This window comes from Coturnix japonica, chromosome 5 (assembly GCF_054131305.1).
Source record: "Coturnix japonica strain WE chromosome 5, WE-NBRP24, whole genome shotgun sequence".
Taxonomy (NCBI): domain Eukaryota; kingdom Metazoa; phylum Chordata; class Aves; order Galliformes; family Phasianidae; genus Coturnix; species Coturnix japonica.
In genome coordinates, this window is record NC_140667.1 from 27,246,745 (window position 1) to 27,268,352 (window position 21,608).

The 21,608-nt window shown below is 47.3% G+C and overlaps 1 protein-coding gene across 11 annotated transcripts in view; it reads left to right on the forward strand.

Moving 5' to 3' along the window:
- The window catches only part of SLC8A3 (solute carrier family 8 member A3), a 119,033-nt gene that overhangs the window by 89,481 nt on the left and 7,944 nt on the right, over positions 1 to 21,608 (forward strand). For 3 of the 11 annotated variants that reach the window (XM_085548950.1, XM_085548949.1, XM_085548954.1), the window contains 2 exons: positions 9,087 to 9,193; positions 17,612 to 17,629. The exons of 1 other annotated variant lie outside the window; for it this stretch is intronic. In XM_085548950.1, the coding sequence (XP_085405076.1) occupies positions 9,087 to 9,193; positions 17,612 to 17,629 (125 nt within the window). Of the gene's footprint in view, positions 1 to 9,086; positions 9,194 to 10,132; positions 10,237 to 17,611; positions 17,630 to 21,608 lie in introns of all 11 variants that reach the window. 7 more of the 11 variants (XR_014946622.1, XR_014946626.1, XM_085548953.1 and 4 more) reach the window with 5 other exon arrangements.

The window sequence follows — 21,608 nt, forward strand, 5'->3', positions numbered from 1 at the left end:
CACTGCTGCCAGCCCAGCCATCAGAAATAGCTGCTGCGGCATTTTCACATGGCTCTGCTCTCTGTTCTTCAGATCCTGAGCTTGGTTATGTTACATGGTAGTGTTCCTTCATCAGAGTTTTATAAATCGGTTTTCCTGCTTCTCATTCCCACCTGAGCCCCTGGTACAGAATCAGTATGAGCTTGTGCTGCTGTATGGGAGTAGTAGGGCCTGAATGGAGCTCGCAGAGGACTGGCTTTGGCTCTCAGACAGCAGCAGCTAGCAGGTTTGCTGGGATGCCACATGGCATTACAAATTTGTTTTGGGCCACCACACAGCTGAAAGTTTTTGCATATCTGTTGATAGTTCAAGGAATAGAATTTTGAAGGGAGATTAAAGAAGTTCCTCAGAGCTCAGCTGGGCAGCAGCCAGCAGTGGGTGGCATGCAGCCCTCGGAGCTGTGCCCAGAGAGGAGGACATGGCTGGTTATCCTAAGGATGTGCAGAGTGGATTTCCTGGTGATGTGGGTGGCAAACAGTGCCCACAGGGTCTCTTGAAGCCTGCCACAACAGCACAGAGCAATGCAGGGCAGTGCCAGGAAACTCTTTCAGCTAGAAAGTTTCAGTGACTTTTGCCCCTCAGGGAATTTCAAAGCCTCCCCATACTGGTGGTATGTTTGAATCTGGCACCTCTCATTCCAACTTCCTCTCCCCCTTCATCCCCACCTTCCCATCCTTGCCAGCATCTCCATGGCAACCTTGTTGCTGAAGAATAGGGAAGATGTCTAAATATAGCTTCCAAATCTCCATGCCTTCAGCTGAAAGACTAAAACCAGGGGGGCTGCTCGAAGCCCTGGACTGCCGATGTGTCAGACAATAAAGGGCATCCTGCAGGTGGGAAAGCACTTTGGTGGGACACGGTCCTTCCAGCTGAATTGTTTGTGACAAACTGGAGGCCCTTTGAGGTGACCAGCCTGCCTTCTGCTGCCCAATGCACCTCTGCTCCTGCACAACATCAGGTTTTGGAGCTGTTCTGAAGAGCAGACAGCAGCATCTTGGTGCTTCATTTGGCCATCTGCACCCATGAGGGGTTTGACATCACAGTCTTTTGTTGCAATGCATCAGATAAGCTGGAAGCAGAGAAATTCAAAATCCTCTGATAAGGAGTGAATTGTCTCCCTTCCTTCTTTCTCCACCCTCTTAATTTTTCTCACATTCTGCACAGGGTTGTGGCTAAGGTTTTGCTCTTTGTAACATTCCTTTATAAGAGAAAAATGGCACAGCATCATCTCAGAAAAGCTGCTCAAGCAGCCCAAGTTAATGGGGGAAGAGACATTTATGCCCAGGGCCCTGGCACTGCTCTGCAGCCACACCAGGCTCATGCCCACTGGAACTGGCTGGTTCCGTGGACTGCCGAGCTGCATTACAGCTTGTGTAAGACAAGTGCTTATTGTACAGACCTCAGCACGTAGCACCATAGGCTGCTGAGGCTGTCTGCGCTCTGCTGCCCTGAAGCGCCAAGTCTCATAGGGTCAGCAGGAAGAAGCTGTCCTGCAGCCGGACAGGCAGGGTCTGTGCGTGTGCACAGTACTTCAGTAGGCAGCGCCAGCAGCCTGGAAGGGGATGCACAAGGCAGCCCAGAGCGTGTTTGGCTTTGTGTGTGTGCTTTGTTGGGTGTTTGGTTTTTTTCATTTTATCTTTTAAGGGAATTTAAAAACCATATGGCTGAGCCTTCAAAATGCTGAGTATATAAATAGCTTTATTAAACCAAATACAGAGAAAAAAAGTCTGTGGAGTTGGGCTATTATGTTTGTATAACCAAATTTAACTCAGCTGATCAGCAGTGTGGATCAGCTGTGAGTAGGGAAGTTTAACAAACCATGCTACCATGATCTTCCCATTTTTACAGCAATTCTTAAAAACAAATTGTGGCATGCTTCCTTGAGGAACCCCTGTATACTGGATAATTTTATCATGCTTGTACAAAGTGAAATGTAGAACGCTTTGGAAATCTGCTTATCTGGCAGAGCTGGCTGTGCTAAGAAGGTTCCCAGGGTGTTTTGCTGTGCCTGCCCAGCATGCCTTCTCCTGCTCTTCCAGGGCTTCAGAGCTGAGATTGCGTTGTTTGCCATTTAATAGCTCCAATGCTGATCCCTGTGGCTGACACGTGTAGATGTGCTGCATCTCGAGTTGTCCTAAATACCATACCAGGTACTTAAGGATTTGTTTGCAAGGAATGACTGTGCTTAATGGGCTCACCTGCTTGTGACTTAGCAGCTCTGATCTTTTATTGCTTGCATAGTTTGCACCCATGCGAAGTAGCTGTGAAACTGTCATGGGGATTTGATTGCACTTTCTATCTCTTTGCATGGAGCAAGTCCAGAGGAGGGCCACGAAGATGATCAGAGGGCTGGAGCATCTCTCCTATGAAGAAAGGTTGAGGGAACTGGGCTTGTTTAGCTTGAGAAGGCTCTGATGAGGTATCATCATGGCCTTTCAGTACCAGAAGGGAGATGACTTCATGCAGTCTAATAGTGATAGAACAAGGGGGAATGGCTTTAAACTGAGAGAGGAGAGATTTAGGTTAGATGTTAGGAAGAAATTCTTTATTCAGACTGTGGTATGGTGCTGGCATAGCTGCTCAAAGAAGCTGTGGATGCCCCCTTCCTGGAGGCACTCAAGGGCAGGTAGGATGGGACCCTGGGCAGCCTGAGCTGGTGGGTAGCAGCCTTGCGCATGGCAGGGAGTTGGAACTGGATGATCTTTAAGGTTCTCTCCAGTGTAAGCAGTGGAAAGGGGGAGATGTGCTGCTGTGGCAGAAAATGAATGCAGACTGAGAGGTGAAGCTGATCACAAAGTGCCCACCAGCTTTTCCATTCAGGATGCAAGAAAGATAACAGGTATCTTGTACTTCTTTTTGACTTTATTTTACCAGGAGTTGCTATACATCTTTCACTGGTAGCACTTTGGACTTTTCTAGTACGAGCAAAGATTTTTAAACAGAGGCTTTAGTCTTGGCTATGTCCCTTTAATTATCGTGTGTCAGCGACTAAAGCATTTTCAATAGTCCAAATTGAAACATGAGCCAATTTACTAATTAGCCAAGACTACATGGGGAATACACAAAGGGAAATCACTTTTTTTTGGTGTCAATATTTCCTCTTTTATTCCTCTCCAAGACATTGTGCAATGTGAATGAACTCGACGCCACAGCAGCCAGACAGATGGGGCTCCTGGACAGTGCCCAGCACAGTCCCACTGGGACAGACAAGGAAAGGCACACAGAGTTTGGGCTGAGAAGCCTGATCTCCATCTCAGATTATGGCCGCTTCTTGCATAGCATCTTCCTCACTGGAAGTTTCTTTCTCCCTGTGATCTGCCTTGGTGTGAGATGGTATTCTAGGCCTTGGTCCATGCAGAAGCAGCTATGTGCTGCTCATGTGGTGGGGCCCTGCCTGGGGCAGGGGAGCAGCAAGCTGTAGGTTGTCTGCACAGGTCCCAGCACTAAGCTGTGGGGAAGTTTCTCAGCAGCTTCTGTACTGCCTCCTATCTCTATCCATGTGAAGGGAAGGACAGTCAAGACATTGGTGCTATAGCAAGGAGCTCCTCTCAAGTGAGAACCGAGGCAGAATATGTTCATCCTGATACATACCACTTCTACCACTGCTCAGAGCTCTCTTGCTTCCTTCCTTCACCCTCCCTTAGCTTGCATCGCTGTAACATCTTCCAAGCGAGGAGCTCAAATGTTCTGCAAATTGCGACTGTCCCCTATCAAATCTCTGTGAGAAATAAGGATCACAGCCACTGCATGGATACGGAAACTGAAGCACAGACATATCAAGTGACTTGGATAGCCTCAGGATTGCCTGGAGAAATAACAGGTCGTATAATTAGCACTGCAGAGAACCCTGTTGTAACGATAACTAGTTATCACCGGTTATCCCACAGGCTAACTTGAAGACAAAAGAGAAAAAAAATGCCATTTTTAGAGGACTTCTGTCTATGATGCTTTACAGCAGATTGGTCTGGTAGTGATACACTCCGAGCTGTTCCCTGTGCGCTTGCTGCACGTGGTGGGATGGTTCCTGTACAGCTGGTTTTCCAAGGTCCTCATGAATGACACAGCCAGTTCCTGGAAATTGGCCTGTGATGGCTCATCTCCAGCTTCTGCACTAGCACAGATTCTTCTGTAACTCTTACATCAGCAACTTGTACATCAACGATCTGCCTGAAACTCTATCCTGACAGTTCATCTATCCTCTGGGCATCTGCTTAGATAATTGGCACCAAGGTCAGCTCTGACCTTAGAGGCACCTTCATTTCTGACCTGCTGCTGCTAGAGGAATCTGGGGCCACCCCTAGTGGCTGCAGCTGGGTGCTTATGAACCTCTTCTCCCCTTCATAATCACCCTGGGAGCCAAAACATCTTTCGTGGGCATAGGCTGAAGACTAAAGTGCATCCTTGCCTGTCTTGGTCTTAACACTGGATAGTTGCCTAAATTACCATGATTTCCAATTGACAGAAAGATCACTTGTTTCCTTTGTGACCTTGAATTGAACCTGCTTTGGGACTGAACGTCATTCCCTCCCCAAAGCCTCCTGTCTTATGTATGTGACAGCGTAATTCTTTGCTTCAAAATGGTTCAGCTTGTCCCAGCTGGATTACTCAATGTGCAGTTCTGTGACTGTGTGCATCATGTCGCAGTTTCTCTTGCTGTCTTCTTCACCTTGCCTGCCAGCACTGTGTCACACTGCTCTGTTAAATATATGCCTCCCAATGAGCTGGGCAAAGACAGCTCCCCACTGTACCTAGCCTTATTTAATCCTGTCTTGTTTGCCTCACATTCTGACATCTTACCTAGTCAGCATTTCTGCCACAGAACTTCTCAATGAGATCTTCTGGTAGAGAAAATAGGTGCTAGCCATAGTTTTGGTTTGAAAAGCCATCCTGGTGCCAGCAGGTGCTGAGCTCTGGGCAAGTCAGACAGCAGTGCTGAAACTTTGAAACTCACGCTGCAGGTGGCTGCACCCACAGCAAATCAGGTGAGAGTCTGTGTATATCACGGTGCATCCAGGATGTCGTGGCTTGACCCAAGATGTGTGCTCCAATGATTCACATTAATGAGTTACTAAAGATCTCCTGGTACTTCTCACTGTCCTAGGGATGTTTACCTTGCTGTCCTGGCTGCTTTCCATCCTGGCTAACAGCATCCCACCGGGGACTGTAAATTCTGCCCTTGCACAACCCTGCCTGTTTCAATGGTATACTCTATGTGACATTTCCTGACTTACGCTGTTTTTAGAGCTCAGCCTTATTTCAGATTCCAAAGTCATGCAGACACATCCTCTTAACCTCCTCTGCAATAATTCCTGCAAATGAGAGTCTCCACACAGAGAGATACTCAATATTTTCTAGCACATTAATCAAATAACCATCCAGTTGTTGCCTTATGTGTTAGAAGTGGACGTGTTGTCAAATAAAATGATTTTATAGATTATCCTCTGTACTTCCCAGATGGGGAATTTAGCAACATCATGCGCTCAAAGTCCTTTAGGAGAAGATCGATGTCTATTCATTTCATCTTCTGTTGCTTACTCAGGGAAATCTTGTTCTTAATGTTGCTCCCCAGAAGGGGAGCTTTCCCATCTCTAACTTTTGAAAGCAGTGATTATTTTTAAATGCATGTTTAAAGGACTGGCACCATGGGGGCTCTTGGTGGCCAGAGAGCATGGTTCGGTGCTATCGGAGATGGTCCCTGCCAGGCCCTGTCTGACTCATAGGCACACATGCAGAAGGATGCTAGCTATGCTTGTCTAAACTAAAAGAATTGCTCAGTCCACTGAAAGCACCACTGAGGACTGAGTGCTTTCACAAATTTAGCCATCTGGGGTCTGGGATTGAGCTACACTGTGGTTTGGTGCTGGTACTGGAGCTTTGGGGTTTGCAGAGTGATTTCTTGCTGCTAGTTCCTGGAAGCATTTAATGAAGGCAGTTGACTACTAGGACAGGCTTTTGGATGTTGTTCTGTTGTTTTCTGCTTTAGAACTGTCTGAGGTGTACCTGGGCTGTGATGGAGCTGTCAGAAAGGGGAAGGATAGCAAGTATCCTCCTTTTCCATTGCAGAGCCATCAGAGTGGAGTGCAAAAGCTGCACAGCTGAGCAAAGTATGGTGCAGATCTCATCAGGGAGAGGAATGGAATGCTCTCAGTAGCCAGAGTTGCCACAGAGCCAGGGACTCCATAACTGCTCTCCATCAGTGGCGACATTTCTTTGCTGACAGTCACTGGCCCAGTGTTCTGCTGAGAAAAGGGCACTTCCTGACATGGAATCAAGTGTGGCCCAACTCCTTGCAGGCTGCACAGGAAACAACCTGGCTCAGGAGCAGGCAGTGCCTGTATCATCCACCCACATGTGGTATCAGGGTTCCAAGCCACAGAAGGGTCCCTGTCACACAGCCCACACCCCTGGGCTCCTGTGCTAGGTTCTGGAGTTTTTACAGTGCCATAGTCTTGCTGTGCAGGTTGGGTGTACCCTAGGGCACCTTCTCCTATGGCTGAGGGCTGCAGTGTTTTCCCTGTGCTCATGTTTAGCTCCTTCACCTTCATACCTTCAGTATGTATGAACCCAAAGGAATGAGGGGGAAAAAAAAGAAGAGGGTGAGTTTGAGGTAGCAGCCCTTTACTTGATTTTATTTCTGAGTAATTATGTGTGGTCCTACCTTTCTGTGTCCCTGCAAAGCAAAGCAGCTCAAGGAGACAGCCATAAGCCAAGCAGAAGTCTTGTAGGGAGAGGTTGCCTGGCTGTCATAGGAAAGCATGTGTATGGGAAATTGGTTATCACAGCCTGAACCTCTGAAGCAAGTGTCAGGTCAGCTGTGGGAGCACAGGTGAGAGTAATTGAGCTGTGCTCCCGAAAGGGTTGGAGCTTGACTCCACCTCCTCTAGACCTCATTTAAGGGCTGACCACCACTAAGGCAGCATCTCTTGGAGATTGCTCCCTAGTGGAGATTGCCTCAGCGTTTCCCAGAGAAGGCATCCATATTGGTGAGTTTTTCCTTATAGATAACCTTTTGAATATCTGTTATTGTCTTTGTATCATTCCACCTTACAGCATGCAATGCCCTTACCCCAGGATACTTCTTTTTGCAGAGTCAGCATTTTTGCATTCATCCTTCCTATGGTCCTCTCTGTGTTTTCTTTCTTATTCTTGGCTTTTAATAACAAACAAAAAGCATTTTTAAAGACTGCTATAAGGAATCCTCATCACTGTGGGACTACTTAGCGTACAGTCTAGAGCTCTGTAGTTAACAAAATGGGCTCATAACAAGTTATTATTCCTTGAGTCCACAGTTTTGTGTGTGCGTTGTGCAGGCAGGTGGATTGTGGGAAGTCAGGTTTTCCACACAGAGCAAAACCGTAGAGATATCTGCCATGCACGCTTTCTCATTACATGAGCATTTCTCCTCTGCTCTGCTATGTGCATGTGCTGCTGATAGAAATGGAAGATTTACCTCACTTAAAAAAAATAAATAAAGGTTAAAGAAAGTTGATGTGAGAAACCAAACCCTAATTGTATATATGCCTAATAAGCATTTCATAAAGCTTTAGAATGACTTTGATTCTGGAGACAAGTTTTGTGGCAGTTACTGAGTAATATGGGGCTCCTGGAATGGAAAGCAGTAAGCAATAGTAATTATGAATGGGGTTTTAAGAAGCAACCTACATTCAGGAAGTGTTGGCTACTTTTGAAAATCCCACCTTCTGTTTTGTAGCATGAGAGCAAGAAAGAGATCAGAGCTGTGAATCAGATGTATATTTAATTCAGCAAATTGAAAAAGCTTTGCAAAGTACCAGGGGCCCAGACAACATCTGGTTCAAAAGTGATATTCCATCAGCCTCTCCAAAGAAAATGCAATGAAATCATTGTGATAAAGTCTTAGCAAAGCACCAACATTTACACCAGAGACCTATCATTTAAAATCCTACATCCTTCAAGCTGGATTAGAGGAGATTGAAAGGGTCTAGAGAAGGGAAAGGAGGCTTGCTGGCATTAGTGCAGCATATTGGTAAAGCAAGCACTGGCAAAAAGAAAGATGATTTAGCTTAGAAGAATTAGAGGTGAAATTCTTTTTTTTTGCATATTCATACACTGATGGATATAGCGGGGGTTGTTCAAGCTTTTCCCTCTATCCCATATGCCGTCATCTGAAAGACATCATTTGAGACAAGCACAGAGAGTGAAAGTTCCCCTGTCAGAGCACAGAAGCTGTTGTGATGTAGATGAGTTAAACTGGAGAGAGACTGGACAACTTTGTGGTCATTAGTGTTAGTGGTAGGAAGGCAAGCTGCAGCAATGGAAGGCAACCAACCTGTCCATTTTCCACTGTGAAATGGTGATTTTTTTCAGGAGGATGTTGGCACAACTGCGGGTTGCAGCATCCCCAGGATTCAGGAGTGGATGGCTCGGTCTCTGAAGCACTATGGGACCAAAGACACCACTTGTGTTTAATACCTCTGCTTAAGAGAGCAAGGCTTGTAGGGCCGCAGTCCTTTTCATAATCAGGCACAGGGAATAGTACTTTCTGTTTTGTCTGTGAGCACATGAGCAGAAGCAGCAGCTCAGCCTGGGGGAGCCAAGGCACACTGTCATTTGAAGCTTGGGGTTATTCTCCAGGTTCTTCAGTTGCCAGTACTGCTGTTCTCATCTTTGCCATCCACAGCTAAGACCAGTTACGTGCAAAAGGCAGCAGGAGCCAAGCTAGTGGTGTGCATGCGCTTTGGTGTGTGTGAGCAGCAGAAGTGGTGTGGGTGAAGCGTGCTCCGCTCCTGCATGGTGCATCCCAGCCCTAGCTGACGAGTTAGAGGTGTTTGAGTCTTGCTTCATTCTGCACAGCATTTCCTGCCCTCGGGCCTGCTGGTTAAACAGAAATTGGTCAGAATTGCTGGCAGCAGTGGGCTTTAGCCCTCTCCAGAGCCACATTGAGCTCATTCAAGTGGGTGAGAAAACTTTGACTCTCTAATGTTCCTGTTCAGTTCCCAACCTTGCTCCACTTTGCTCCTGTTCCCTTCTTCCCTTTATGATGCTTACTATTATTTTTCCATCCACAGCAAAACAATTCACATCAAAGTAATTGATGATGAGGAGTATGAAAAAAACAAGAGTTTCTTCATTGAGCTGATGAGCCCCCGCATGGTGGATATGAGTTTACAGAAAGGTGTAGTACTGGCCCTCCAGACTAACGTTAACGTTCTTCTTTCTTCTTCTCTATTCTCCTTCCTCCACTTTTTCTCCGCTTCCTCTGATTTCTCTTTGTTTCCGACTGCTCTGTCCTAAACACTGCTGTGCACACACTGTGTCACATGGTATCCATGGAGTGGGGGAAGTGGGGACATCAGGGAAAAGAGATAGAAAGAAGGATGGTCCTCAGTGGGAATATTTTTCCATGAATGTTCCCATTGGTGAGAAGGGAAAAGGCAAATTCTGCAGCGCTGGGGGAAGATGCTTGCTAGAAACATTGAGCATGTCTGTAGCTCATCACCCAGCCCTGCTCCAAGAGCTGTGTCCCTTAGTCACGGAAAAGGCTGGGGGAGGAGGCAGGCAGCATTAGTGAGGAGAAGCAATGAGATGTGCTGCTTTAGAACTGGGAATTAGAAACACCAGCCTGCTGCAGCCAGCAGTGCTGTGGCCTCACCCCACAGGGGAACATGGCTGTGAGTATGCATCTCTCTTTTTCTCAAGCTCTGAGCCCAGAGTCCCTTTGTTAATTGTGACTGTAGCAGAAACAATTGATCTTCCAGCTAAAATGCAATTGGTACCCCAGTGTGGCTCCTGTTGATTTCCAGGCAGCTGATACCCTTTCCGTTACCATGTGACACTGAAAAATGTGCTGCAGAAGTCGCCTCCCACTAACCATCAGCAAGGTCCGACCCCACCTTTCCTCTCCCTCCTCACCTCCCTGCCAGCCCTGTCTCCCCCTGACACCCTCCTGCTCCCCAAGGAGCTGCAACCGATGCGCCATGTCCAAGAGGCCGGCCAAGGCGTGCTGCCCTGCAGGAAGGGGCCGCATGCCAGGAGCCTGTGCTGCTACCGCCGCTGCCGCGTTGCTTGTGGCCCGCTGACCCACTGTACACGGTTGTCTCTCTTGTCCCTACAGGAAGACCGTAAGGGTAAAGATAGTAGATGAGGAGGAATACGAAAGGCAGGAGAATTTCTTCATTGCCCTTGGTGAGCCGAAATGGATGGAACGAGGAATATCAGGTGTGAGATCCTTTATGAAAAAAAAAACCCAAAACAAGTAGAATCAAGTCTCCAAACCCCAAATCCAGAAAATATAACCCTACCTCTCCTCCTTCCCCTCCCTCCTTTTCTCCTCCTCATGTGGATGGATGGGCTTTGACTCTGCCCTTCTGTATCCTTGCTTTCACCCCGTCCTGGTGTCACCTCTCCTTTTAGCGCCCAGCTTACTTTTGATCCTCCTTTTGTGCAATGCTTGAGCCTCAGAGGCTGTACTATTTTGATGGGATTTCTTTGTCTTGGTTTGTTTTTGTTCTGAGCACACCTCTGCTGTTCTCCCCTCTCCTGCTCCTTTGCCAGGACCTTGGGGAATGTGAGAGACAAGGGACAGGCATAGTGCATGGCTGCCTCTTCGGCTCATCCTGTACACCCCCCTGTCCTTCCCTCTGTTGTTGCCTGCCAGTGGCATTGCCTTGGTGCTCTTGGGTCCCTATGAGATGTGGTGAAAAACCCACGGAAGAGGGAAGGTATGAGGTATCCTGTTCTGTGTTTATTTTGCAAAATGGTTCTCAGTGTCTTTCATCTGAAAAGCACCTTAATGTGTCTCAGACAACCCCAGCCTGTTATGCGCAAGGCGTGGAGCTCTGTTAATGTCCAACTTGAGCATTGGTACAGTGAGACCTGGGATCTCCTAGCAGATCAGGATTGTAGTGGGTGCAAACCCAGATTTTCTGTTATGCCTTGCCTGCATTTATCTTTGTATATGTGTTTGAGTTCTTTCTCATTCAACAAGTCTTGCCATTGGTGTCACCAGCTTTGGGCCTGGGAGAGCTGATCTTTAATCAGAGAAGCACTTTACAAAAAGGAATCTTAAATCACCTTTTGGAGTCTGGAATGAAATAAAACCAGGTGTACATGCTTGTGGGCTTATTTCTGATCCCTTGTTCTGCTGCGGGTGATAGAAACATCTGGCAACTTCCCATGCATCACACAGCTGTCCCTTGTTGAAACATATCCTGTTTCTTATCTCATAAATACAGGAACTATCCCCTCGTAGGTCTGAGCTCTCTTGCATGGTTCTCCAGGACATTTAGGATAGACGCAACTTGTATTAGCATGACAATGGCATCTGTGGATTTGTAAAATGTAAACCCCCAAACCTTTAGTAATTCAGTTCTGTTAGACCATTGCATGCCTCCCCTGGGTGGCAATGGACTTGAGGTTTCTCTGTGTGCTGAGCGCAGCCCCTCAGGTTTCACCAAAGTCCAGCTTTAGTGAGTGTTCACTCTTAATCAGAAGCAGTGATAAGCCTGCCACGTCCCTTGAGGGTATATTCACTGCCCTCCAGCATAAAGATGGGGGCATGGCTTCTACCTAGAAGTTGCCTGGCTTCAGCTTGTAGCCACTAATTTTCCTGCTTTTCTCCATCAGATTTAAGAACTACATAGTGTGCTTTATCTTCTTGATAGGTGCTCACTAAATCTGTATTACACTTTAAATTTCTTCTTGGAAGGTTAAGGAGATTCAGTCTTTGGATCTAGGACTGCAAAATGTTTTCTTGAGCCCTAGAAGACCTCCAGGATCTTCTCTCCACATATTCCCCTTCCTGTCTTTGGGGTTCCTACCTCCGTGTCACCAGGCACAGGAGGGAAATCACTGCTTCTGACTCCCTCCTGCACGTGCAGGAGCATCTCAATTAAGTTCCTGCTCAGTTGTTTGCCCTCTGTGAGCCCTGTATCCTTTTTTAAAGCAGCGAGCTATAGAATCTAAGTAGGATAGGACTGTCTTTTGTTAAATCCTGTGTTTCTGCCTAGGCTACCATCCTCATGGTTAGCAGGACAGTGATGCCAGTTTGCTGTACCGTGCATGTCTCATTTACACTAGCATCAGTGGTAGTCAGTGGGATTCCCAGGCAGAGAGAACTGTCAGGCTACTTGTTCTTCACCACACAGCCTGTGCAAGGCAGCCACTTTCACCTGAGGTGAGGGTGCAGCATCAGCTCGACTCTGCCTACCAGAAAGAAGTGCTGGACCGTGAAGAGGAGGAGATACATAGCCCTGGTTAGCCTCACTAGAGAAAAGTCAGAGCAAGAGCTGTGTGTTTGCAAAATCTAGGAGGAGCCAGATTAAAACACATCTGTAAGTGTTCTGGCACAAGGTGGCACAGTCGCTACACTGATTCCAGGGCACCTGGAAGAATCCTGCGCTCTGCAGAGCTGTGCAGCACAGCCTTTCCTGTGAGCTTACCTGGAATGTGGGATGGTGGAATGAGGAGCTCCGCAGCACTGGGAGTGACAGCCGGCCACTACCATCACCAGCAGTGTCATGGACGGCTCCCAGCGGAGACGGCAGCCCAGGGCATGGGCTCTCGGCACTCATGAAGGCACGTGCTCATATTGCTGTATTTTATCACACGTGCTTCTACCTTGAAGGATGCTCAAAACAAGGCCACAGCAGCCACTTCTGTGCAAAGAGGCCTCTGCAAAGCAGTAAGGATGCAGCTACAGACTAGGAAATGTATCCACACATTGCCATGTAGCTGGGACTTGTTTTCAATGCAGTGACGGATGGATCCCATGCAACTCACAAGGCAAGAGCAAAGTGCGGCTTCCAGCTCTCCTGGGAGGTTCAGGCTGGGTTGCTGTTGTTGAAGAGTCTCCCTGGGTTTTGGCTGCTCACACTTCTTTCTAGCACTGCAAAAGATGTGGCTTTCTTGACTGCGTGACCTCATTTTGCTATTACTCCTCACTTGGCTCTGTCACGTTGTGCCTGTGCCTAGAGTGCAGTAGGAGCATTTCATGTTTTCAGACCGCCCTTCATGGTGTCTTCAAAACATCTCTTCTGGCCCCCTTGGGAGCAGGATTGTATTGCATGACTCGGCTGGCTGCCAGCCATGCTTGGAAGCAGCCTGCTGCCCAGCTGTGCAGAGGCAGCTTCTCCATCCCTGTAGTGCCTGCAGTAGGGCTGTGTTATGTGAGTATCACACCTGCTCTGAGCCTGCAGACATACTTCTGTTAAACTGTGCTGTAAGAGTTGCTGACCGCATACTCCATTCTGTGCTCTTTGTTGTATCTAAATGTTGTGTGTGCAGTACCAAACGCTGTCTGGCAGCCCATTTCTTCTTTTTCATCAGTTGCTTTCTGCAGCTACAGTTTCTCAAAGACTTTCTGGTCACCCAAACAAATTACACTGAGCAAGTTGGCATTAGTAGCTTTTTTCTGTTGATTTACCCAAATAATTCAGAGATCAGATAGATCTGCAATGGGTACTTTGCCAGCCCATTTCATGATGAAGACTGACACCGACTCCATAGTGGCATGGTCAGATGCCACTGAATTGATGTGAATAAATACAAAGAAATTGAAGAGAGAATCCTGTTCTCTGCTTGGCAAGGAGGCTAAAGGTAATGAGTGAGAGTAGCTTTTCTCTGTCCTCCTGTCCATCTCCCACATTTCCTGATTCCTTCTTTTTTTTGTCTTCCTATTTCCAAGAAACTAATCTCTGGATCTGACTTGTTTCACCTTTCCTCTGTGCTTGCAGTCACGTAAACTAAATCCCTCTGCACCGAGCATAGCAGGGCTTTGAAACCTCCCTGTGCCTTCAGCCACCTTTCTGGCCATCCTTTTTTCAGCATCTTTTGAAAGTGTTCCTTCTGTGAGATGAGTTCTTTGTTTTATGACAAGATGCAATATTTTGGTTTCGCTGTTACTCCCATGGCAGCTCTGGTATCGTGTCACCGCTCAGCTCACAGCTAGGTTTTTTACCACTGCCAGCCCTACAGAATGTCAGAGAAATCCAGCCTGTTTTTACGTTCTTCACACATCAGCTTTCACAGCTTGTTTATAGCCCTGGACTGTGGGAGCAAAACTCGCTTTGCTTTTCCTGGAAGTAATCAGTCTTCCACCCAAATTGTGGTTAACCTTAGGGTTGATAAAGCTCAAATGGCTACTTTGGAAGATTTCACTTGATAATAGATAATGGTGAAAATAACTTTTAGAAAATTGTTTCATGAGGGTGACTGGGAATCTGCTCATGAGAATCCAACTAGAGGCACAGTGGCAGAAGATTCAACCCCAGGGATGGAGCGCTGATTCTACAGCATTATACTCTTTTACAAAAGGGACTGACATCCTTCCTGCAAGATTTTGCTTCAGAAACTGATGTGACTACGAGATATGCCTTCACTGGAAGTGGGAGCACAGGTGGCTGGTGAGCACTGTTAAATAAGTAGCTGGCTAGGGAAGATTTTGTCTGAACTCCCCTTCAGCCTTTCCAGCACAGTGTGAAGTGGTGTGGATAGATGTCCTGAGACACCTCTGTCACCTCCCTGTACAGGAAAGCTTCATTGCTCAGAGGGCAGATGTGGCTGGAAGTCAGAGTGAGGTTTAAACTGCAAAGAAAGATAGGTTCCTAGCTTGGATAGATCCAAACAAGTTATCTGTTTCAAATTGTTGATGATGGCACAACTGGGTGTAAAGGTCTGTGCCTGGACAGATAAGCCACATCGATATGGGAGGATTTGTGTGGCAGCTTTCTGTGGTGTGGGCAGGTTGTGAAAAACTCCTTTTTCCATTAACTTGATGGGAATATCAAATAAGTGTTAGATTGCTGTTGCCTTTTTCCCCAGAGGTTTAATAATTGGTTGCAGCTCTGTGATTAAGCTGAATGCTGCTGATTCTCTTGATGGACAGAATGGATCACGGTCTGTTTCTTGGAGTCTTTGCCATTAACTTCAATAATAACAGGATTAAGGCTGAAGATTCAAAATCTCTGCCTTGTTTATCTAATGAAATATACATGTTCATAGCTCTCCACAGTCCTTTAGGAAATCAGTTCACTCACTTCAGTGCAAGCTAGAGCTGGAGCCCATGGGCTTTGGGCTAGTGGTAGCTTGTGGTGTGGTGTTTCCTTTGTGTGCCCTAGGGTCCAGACCATCTTTATCAGCGATGTCAGTAGTGGAACTGAGTGCATCCTCAGCAAGTTTGCGGAGCTGTTTACAGTAAGGGTGGTGAAGCATAGGCACAGATTACCCAGAGAGCTGGTGGATGCCCCATCCCTGGAGATGCTCAAGGTCAGGCTGGATGGGGCTCAAAGCACCCTGGTCTTGCTGTGGGTGTCCCTATTCATTGCAGTGGAGTTGCATTGAATGGCCTTTAAGGGTCCCTTCCAACTCAAATGATTCTATGAAGGTTTGTGCTCACCCTTCCTCTTGGTGCCTGGGCTGTACATGGGGCTCCCCTCCAAATCCTCAGCTTACCTCATTTCCATTTGCTCTGTAAGCTACATGCATTTAACCACCTATGCAGATCTTCTTAGCTACATAGCAGCTTTCTGGAATCTTTAGATACATCAGTTAGAAAAGATTTATATAAATGAGCATTAAGGCCAGAATAAAGCATGCAGTATGGTGAACGTATGCTTACGTAGAAAGAGCAGGAAAAGGTATATTATTGTTCAGAAAACATCTGAGCTTCTGTGGTTTTATCTATGCACCACTGCCCTGTGCTTGTTCCTTTCAGTATGTGCCACTATACTCTTTCCCTATGGAAATCAAGGCTTTGAGTCTCCTGAGAGTCCAGGGGAAGGCAACATTAGTGTCCACAGCCTTGTCTGCAGGCACAGATATTTGTCTGCACACCTGCTGTGCAAGGTTTAGACAAGGGATTCTCAAGACTTTGGATTTGGCTGCTGAGCTAATTTTAGCAGCTGCCTGTAAGGAGATGCTTTCCAGGCCTCTGAGGCTACCTGACATGCTGACAGCAGTGCTGAAGTGGTCTGGTCTGGGCTTAGAGAGGAACAGAAGAGGAGGAGAAGAGGTATGGGGAGAGGCCTGCAGGAGCAGTGCAGGGGTTGCGGGAAGCTGTTATAGGTGCGGCATCACCAGACAGACTGACAGTAAGCTGTACAGGTCAGGACTGAGGGCACATTAGCAGATGCGTGTGCGGGAAGGAAGCTTTAGTCCGTGAAATCATTTTCTTGCTTGCATGCACAACATTCACTCAGAAATATACAGATAAAATAATCCCTTGGCTTTCTGCTTGCTGTATTCTTAATGTTTCATTCATAGCTTTATAGGCTTCTTCAAATATTCATGTATCATATCATAAGTGAAAGGGAGAAAAATACTTCTTTTGCGGGCTCTAAAGCAAATGGGAAAAAAATAAACTCAAATCCCAGAGCTCTAGGAGAACATTTTTGCAAAAACATGAGGAACCAATGGTTATTATTTTTTGTAATATGCACAGTAGCTCAGGGGCCCAGTAATACTTCATTATATTAAATCTGAACACTGAGCCGACCCAATGTATTAATACTTGTAATTGCAAAAGGAAAATTAAATTTCCTCCCATTGTCTGGAAGACCAGTAGACCATGGAAGAGGAAGGAGGCCATAGTATGGAACCAGGACAGAGCTACAAGGTCCCGGGGGTGATAGCCAGGGCCATTGATGGGGCTGGTCTTGTATCGTCAATGCTTCTTTACTGCCTTCAGGGCAGGGTTTCTGATGGTATGCAGGTAAGCCAGGACACAGCAATGCTCCCCTGGCTATGTAACCTTTGACAAATTGCTTAGGAAATCACTTTCAAACCAGCATAGATAAAATTAGGTACCTCTGTGCAAAGGTGCCTGCTTCTCTGAGGCCTGAGCTGGCAAGCCTGGGTAAATTAGCACTTTTGGACTCCTGCCCACTTCTGAGTTTGCAAAATGTTCCCTTTAGCCTCTCTTTGCTGGTTTCACCATCTGTCAAATGGGGATGTTAATACTGACTCAGTCTTTGTACAGAGTTTTAAGCTTCTGAGACTCAAAGTGCGTGATAATAAGTGTTAGTAATTACAGTACCGTCATAGCATGCAACCAAGTCTCTGGAGACCAGCTTGCTGCTTGAAGGACAAGCAGAAGTCACAGCTAAGGCACAGCACTCACTTCTTTTGGAGAGGGTTTGGTATATTTTGCTGTGTGATTTCTCTTACAGGCTTCACTATGGTTACTTTGAAAGCTGGGCGTAGACTGTGGTTTTCTAGGGGGACCCTCACTGTATCTAGACCTCCCCTGGCAAAGCTCTCACTGAGCTGCAGTTTGGGTCATGCCAGGCCCTGATGGCAAGCATGGCTGTCCCCTGCTCCTTCCCTTCCGCACCTGCATCCCATTCCTCTGCCTTTGCTTGGGGGGTGATTTTTGGGAGCCCTCATGCGGTGCTCGCCATCATCACCTCCATGTTGCTCCCATGTCCTTAGCCGTTGCCTGGCATGTAGCCCTGAGCAGCTCACACATCGCATTGGGCCATGGCCATTGCTCACTAAATGTTGTCTCCTGCTGAACAGCTTCTCCTGCTTTTCCCAGAGCGACATTAACTTTCTCCCTGTTCTTTCTCTCTGTCTGTCTCTTGTTCTCTCCCCACAGCTCTGCTGCTCACCCAAGGTAAGACTGCTTTTTCTCCTTTCCTCATCCTGCTCTGCTCTGCCTGTTTTTGTCCTCTTTGGTCAGCTCTGTCTGCATTTGCTGCATGCAGGAGCGAGGCACCACCCCAGCTCCAGGTGCTCCCATCCAGCAGGGGCTGAGTCAGAGCTGTGCGTAAATACTATAACAGTGACTGATGCCTTAGAGCCTTCCTCCCCATGCCTGAAATTTCCCTGCAGTTTCAGCAAATGGCCCAACCAGGGACTGCAGCTTTGACTCCAACTCTGCCCCCTCCTCAGGCAGCTCTGGGGCTTTGGTTCTCATGCATCCAGGTTTTCCTGCAGTCAAAAAACCCCTTGGTCAGGGCAGGCATGTGAGGTGTCTCCACTGTCATGCTGGGGGTCACTCAGTGCCAACAGCACTGCTGGGATGTGATGGGCTTTTGCTCCTCACCTCTCAATAGCAGCATTTACCTTTATTAGCACTGAATCCAACTTTATTGCCTGAAATCCCCATTATGCTGGTCTATCTTGATCATACCACAGTAGTGATTTATGCCTCCTGTATTTTTCTCACTCCTTCAATCCCAGGTATGATTACAGTTCAATTTGCTCTAAAGAAACATTTATCAAAAGCTCAAGGCCAGGTGAGCAGGGTGCAGGGAAAAGCTGGCAGGTTGGCATGCCAAGTTGAAAACCAACAGCCCCATATGCAGAAGCTGTGGGTCCCGCAGTGGCTGCATTAATGGTGGGGGCTGTTTGCAGACTTCAGAACCCCCAAGAAGAGCTCTGTGCTCCTTTGGCTCACCACAGGCCATAAATTTTTGTAGGTTTTGTTGCAGATTGTATTTATTTGTAATACCTGAGCTGTGCTGCAATCTGTGAGTAACTCTGCCATGAAAGTTTCTGTCTCTGCAGTTTTTAGGAGGATGCCAAATGTGCTATTCAGGGATGGCCTGAGCCCACAGGAGATGGGGCTAATTAGGAAATTGCTGGTGGCAGGCAGAAATCCCCAGCTCCCGGAGTATCAGCTTAGGGTGTTTATGGAAAACTCCTTTGAGAAGTTTGCATGGCTTCCTTTGTTACCTTTTCAGCGCCAGGACAACTAGGAATAAGTTGAGCACAGCCTCCTTCCCAGTAATTTCATTGCTTTAATTCAGTAGCTGCCTAATTTGATCAGAAACTTGGGAACCAAATAATCTGTGTTAAAATAATATAACTTTCTCCCTCTGTTGCAATCCAGCTTGATTGCTCTTGGCAGCTGTTAGCAGATTCTGTGGTCACCAGCTCTGAGAAGCTGTTCTCCAGCTAGCAGAGATAGATGGCTGTACATGATGGGGAGGTCTGTGGGGCACAGCCCCCTGCTGTCCCCTGTGCTGGGATGCCCCATGTCCCTGGGGCACACAGCGAGTACTTGGCCGGCACACAGCCCTGCTCCTGGAGTATGTTGCTGGAATGTCACTCAGCAGCCATCATGGCTAATAAGTAGGGAGAGAAGTGATGTTCTCATTTAGTCCATGTCATGTTAGATTTAGGTTACACAGAAGTGCAGGAATCTGTGTAAAAACAGCTTTGTTGAGCATTTTTTGGGAATCTTCCAGTCCTCTTTCTCACAGACTGTCTCCCATGTTCCCCTGCCTTTGCATGGCACAGCCCCCACTTGCCATCTTTTTGCAGAAGTCCCCGGAGCCTGGATGTAACACAGGTGGGGAGATGAGCCCAAGTGCAAACATGTTTTGTGGCCAAACAGCCCTTAGTTGGAGAACATTGGAGTGCCTGAGTGTGCCAACACCTGCTGACCTATCTGAGGGAAAGCAGGGCTGTGAGTAAAACAGGAGGTAGCACTGCTGGGCTGGGAGAGCCTTTGGCTTGGGTTCTGCTGATGCTATTTGCAATCACCAAACTCCAAGGCAGACTTGCAAGCTTTTCTTGGGCTTACGATGCTTGTATTCCTAAAGGTATGAGGAATTACCAAACGTTAGCTGCTTATCTACCCTCACTTCCACATATTCATCCAGATCAAACATTCTAAATATGTTTCTTTGCGCACTTTAGTCCTGCTTTCTGCATGCGAGCTGCATGGGTGCTTGTGAGAAGGCTGGGGAGCAGGGCCTGAGAGCAGAGCAGCAGGGATCTCATAGAATAGCCCGAGTTGGATCCCTGGGGCACCATAAGGAGTATCGAGTCCCACAGTAGAATCTGTACGTTGGCTGTGTGTTAGCCCTCCTCTCATGGATGCACAGTTTCCCACTTTGCATTAAGGACACTGGAGCATGTACATTGGATGCATCATGCCTCAAAAATAGCTTTCAGAGCTAAGTAAGCAGATTCTTCCCATTTTAGACAGTGGCGCAGGCTGTGCATGCATGTGTGTGTGCATGTGTTTCTTCAAAGGGCATATCATTATGCCAGACTCCACTGCCAGTGCATCTCTTAGCCAGCAGCCTTCCCAAGTTGTGACTGATAGATCGACAGTCCTCTGGAGAGAGGAGCTCATTCATGCACCGTGTTTACTTTGTGTAGCTGGGATTATATTTTATTGAGCTACAGCTAAAATCCCACTTTAATTGTCGCTTTAATTTCTTCCTGGCAGCACAGTCCCCAGAAGGGGTGACCTTCATGCAGATCTGTGCCCGCTCTAGAAATGGATGGATATGAGATAGCTCGAGGGGTGTGAAATGGCCTTCGCAGCAGTCTTTCGTGAATGCATTGCTGGTTTTAATCCAATTTATTCAGGAAGTGACAGGGAACGGGGACTGGCCTGTGGCTGTTTGGTAGCCTTGCAGCATTTCCTAGGTGATAGGCATCTACCTCTCCAGCAGTGTTGCTGCGCCTTGCCACTGCCTGTTTCAGCACAAAGCTGGCAGTGGACTTTAACTGGTTTACAGTGTAGCCAGACAGAGTCCAGTTCCCAACTGTTCCCAATGGTCTGAAGGGATTTGAGCAAGCAAGCATTCATGTGCAGTGCATGCATTGGGAATGCTGCTCTGCTTTCCCCTTTCCTAGGGGAAAAAAACAGGAAGAGCTCCCACCCAGCCTTCGCACTTGCAGACTGGAAGGTCTCCCTTGCCTCTAACAGCCCACAAGCAGACTTGCATGAGGAGCTGATGTCCTCCTGCAGTCTCAGCTTGTGTAGTCCAAGAGGTCTGCACATCTCCTGAAGCCCAGATGGGCTGTTATCCCTTGGTGGTCGCAGACCTACATCCCAGTGCAAGCAAGGTTTTGTGGACTGCTCTGTCCTCACCTTCCTTTTCCAGGGGAGGAGTTGATGGCCATCCTGGAGGCCCTGGTGAGCTCCTGTTCTTGCCAGGCATATCCAGACCTTATCAGGCTTAATTGGGGTTGGCAGTTGGGAGTCCAGGGTGCCATCTGCATTGAAGAGTAGGTGCAGATGCTGATACAAACAGAAATCAGGCTAGTTAATAATTAAGCTGCAGTTTGGCAGTGTTCACCTTGTCAGGCTTGACCTTCCAAATTAAAAAAAGTCTGTCTCTCCCATCCAGCTCAGCTGCTGGGCCTCTACTCATGGAGCTTCACTCAGCATCCCATGGGAACAGACAGAATCAGCAAACTCAGTTCAGGTTGTGTCTTAAGTTGGGATGAAAGACTCAGGTTTAACCTTTTCAGATTTACCTTTGAAGTTTGTTAGGTTTCTGTACTTTGTGTAAGAGGTACTCTTTCCTGTTGCATATTTGGAAATATTCTGGAAATATTTCTGCTTTTTGCAGCCCTGGGGCATGTCCTGAGAAGGGCAATGAAGCTGGTGAGGGGTCTGGAGCACAGACCTTATGAGGAGTGGCTGAAGGAGCTGGGATTGTTCAGCCTGGAGAAGAGGAGGCTCAGGGGAGACCTTGTCACTCTCTACAGTGACCTGAAGGGTGGCTGTAGCGAGCTGGGTGTCAGCCTATTCTCTTGTGTAACTTGTGATAGAACTACAGAGAATGGTCTCAAGTAGTGCCACAGGAGATTCAGGTTGGCTGTTATGAAATACTTTTTCTCCA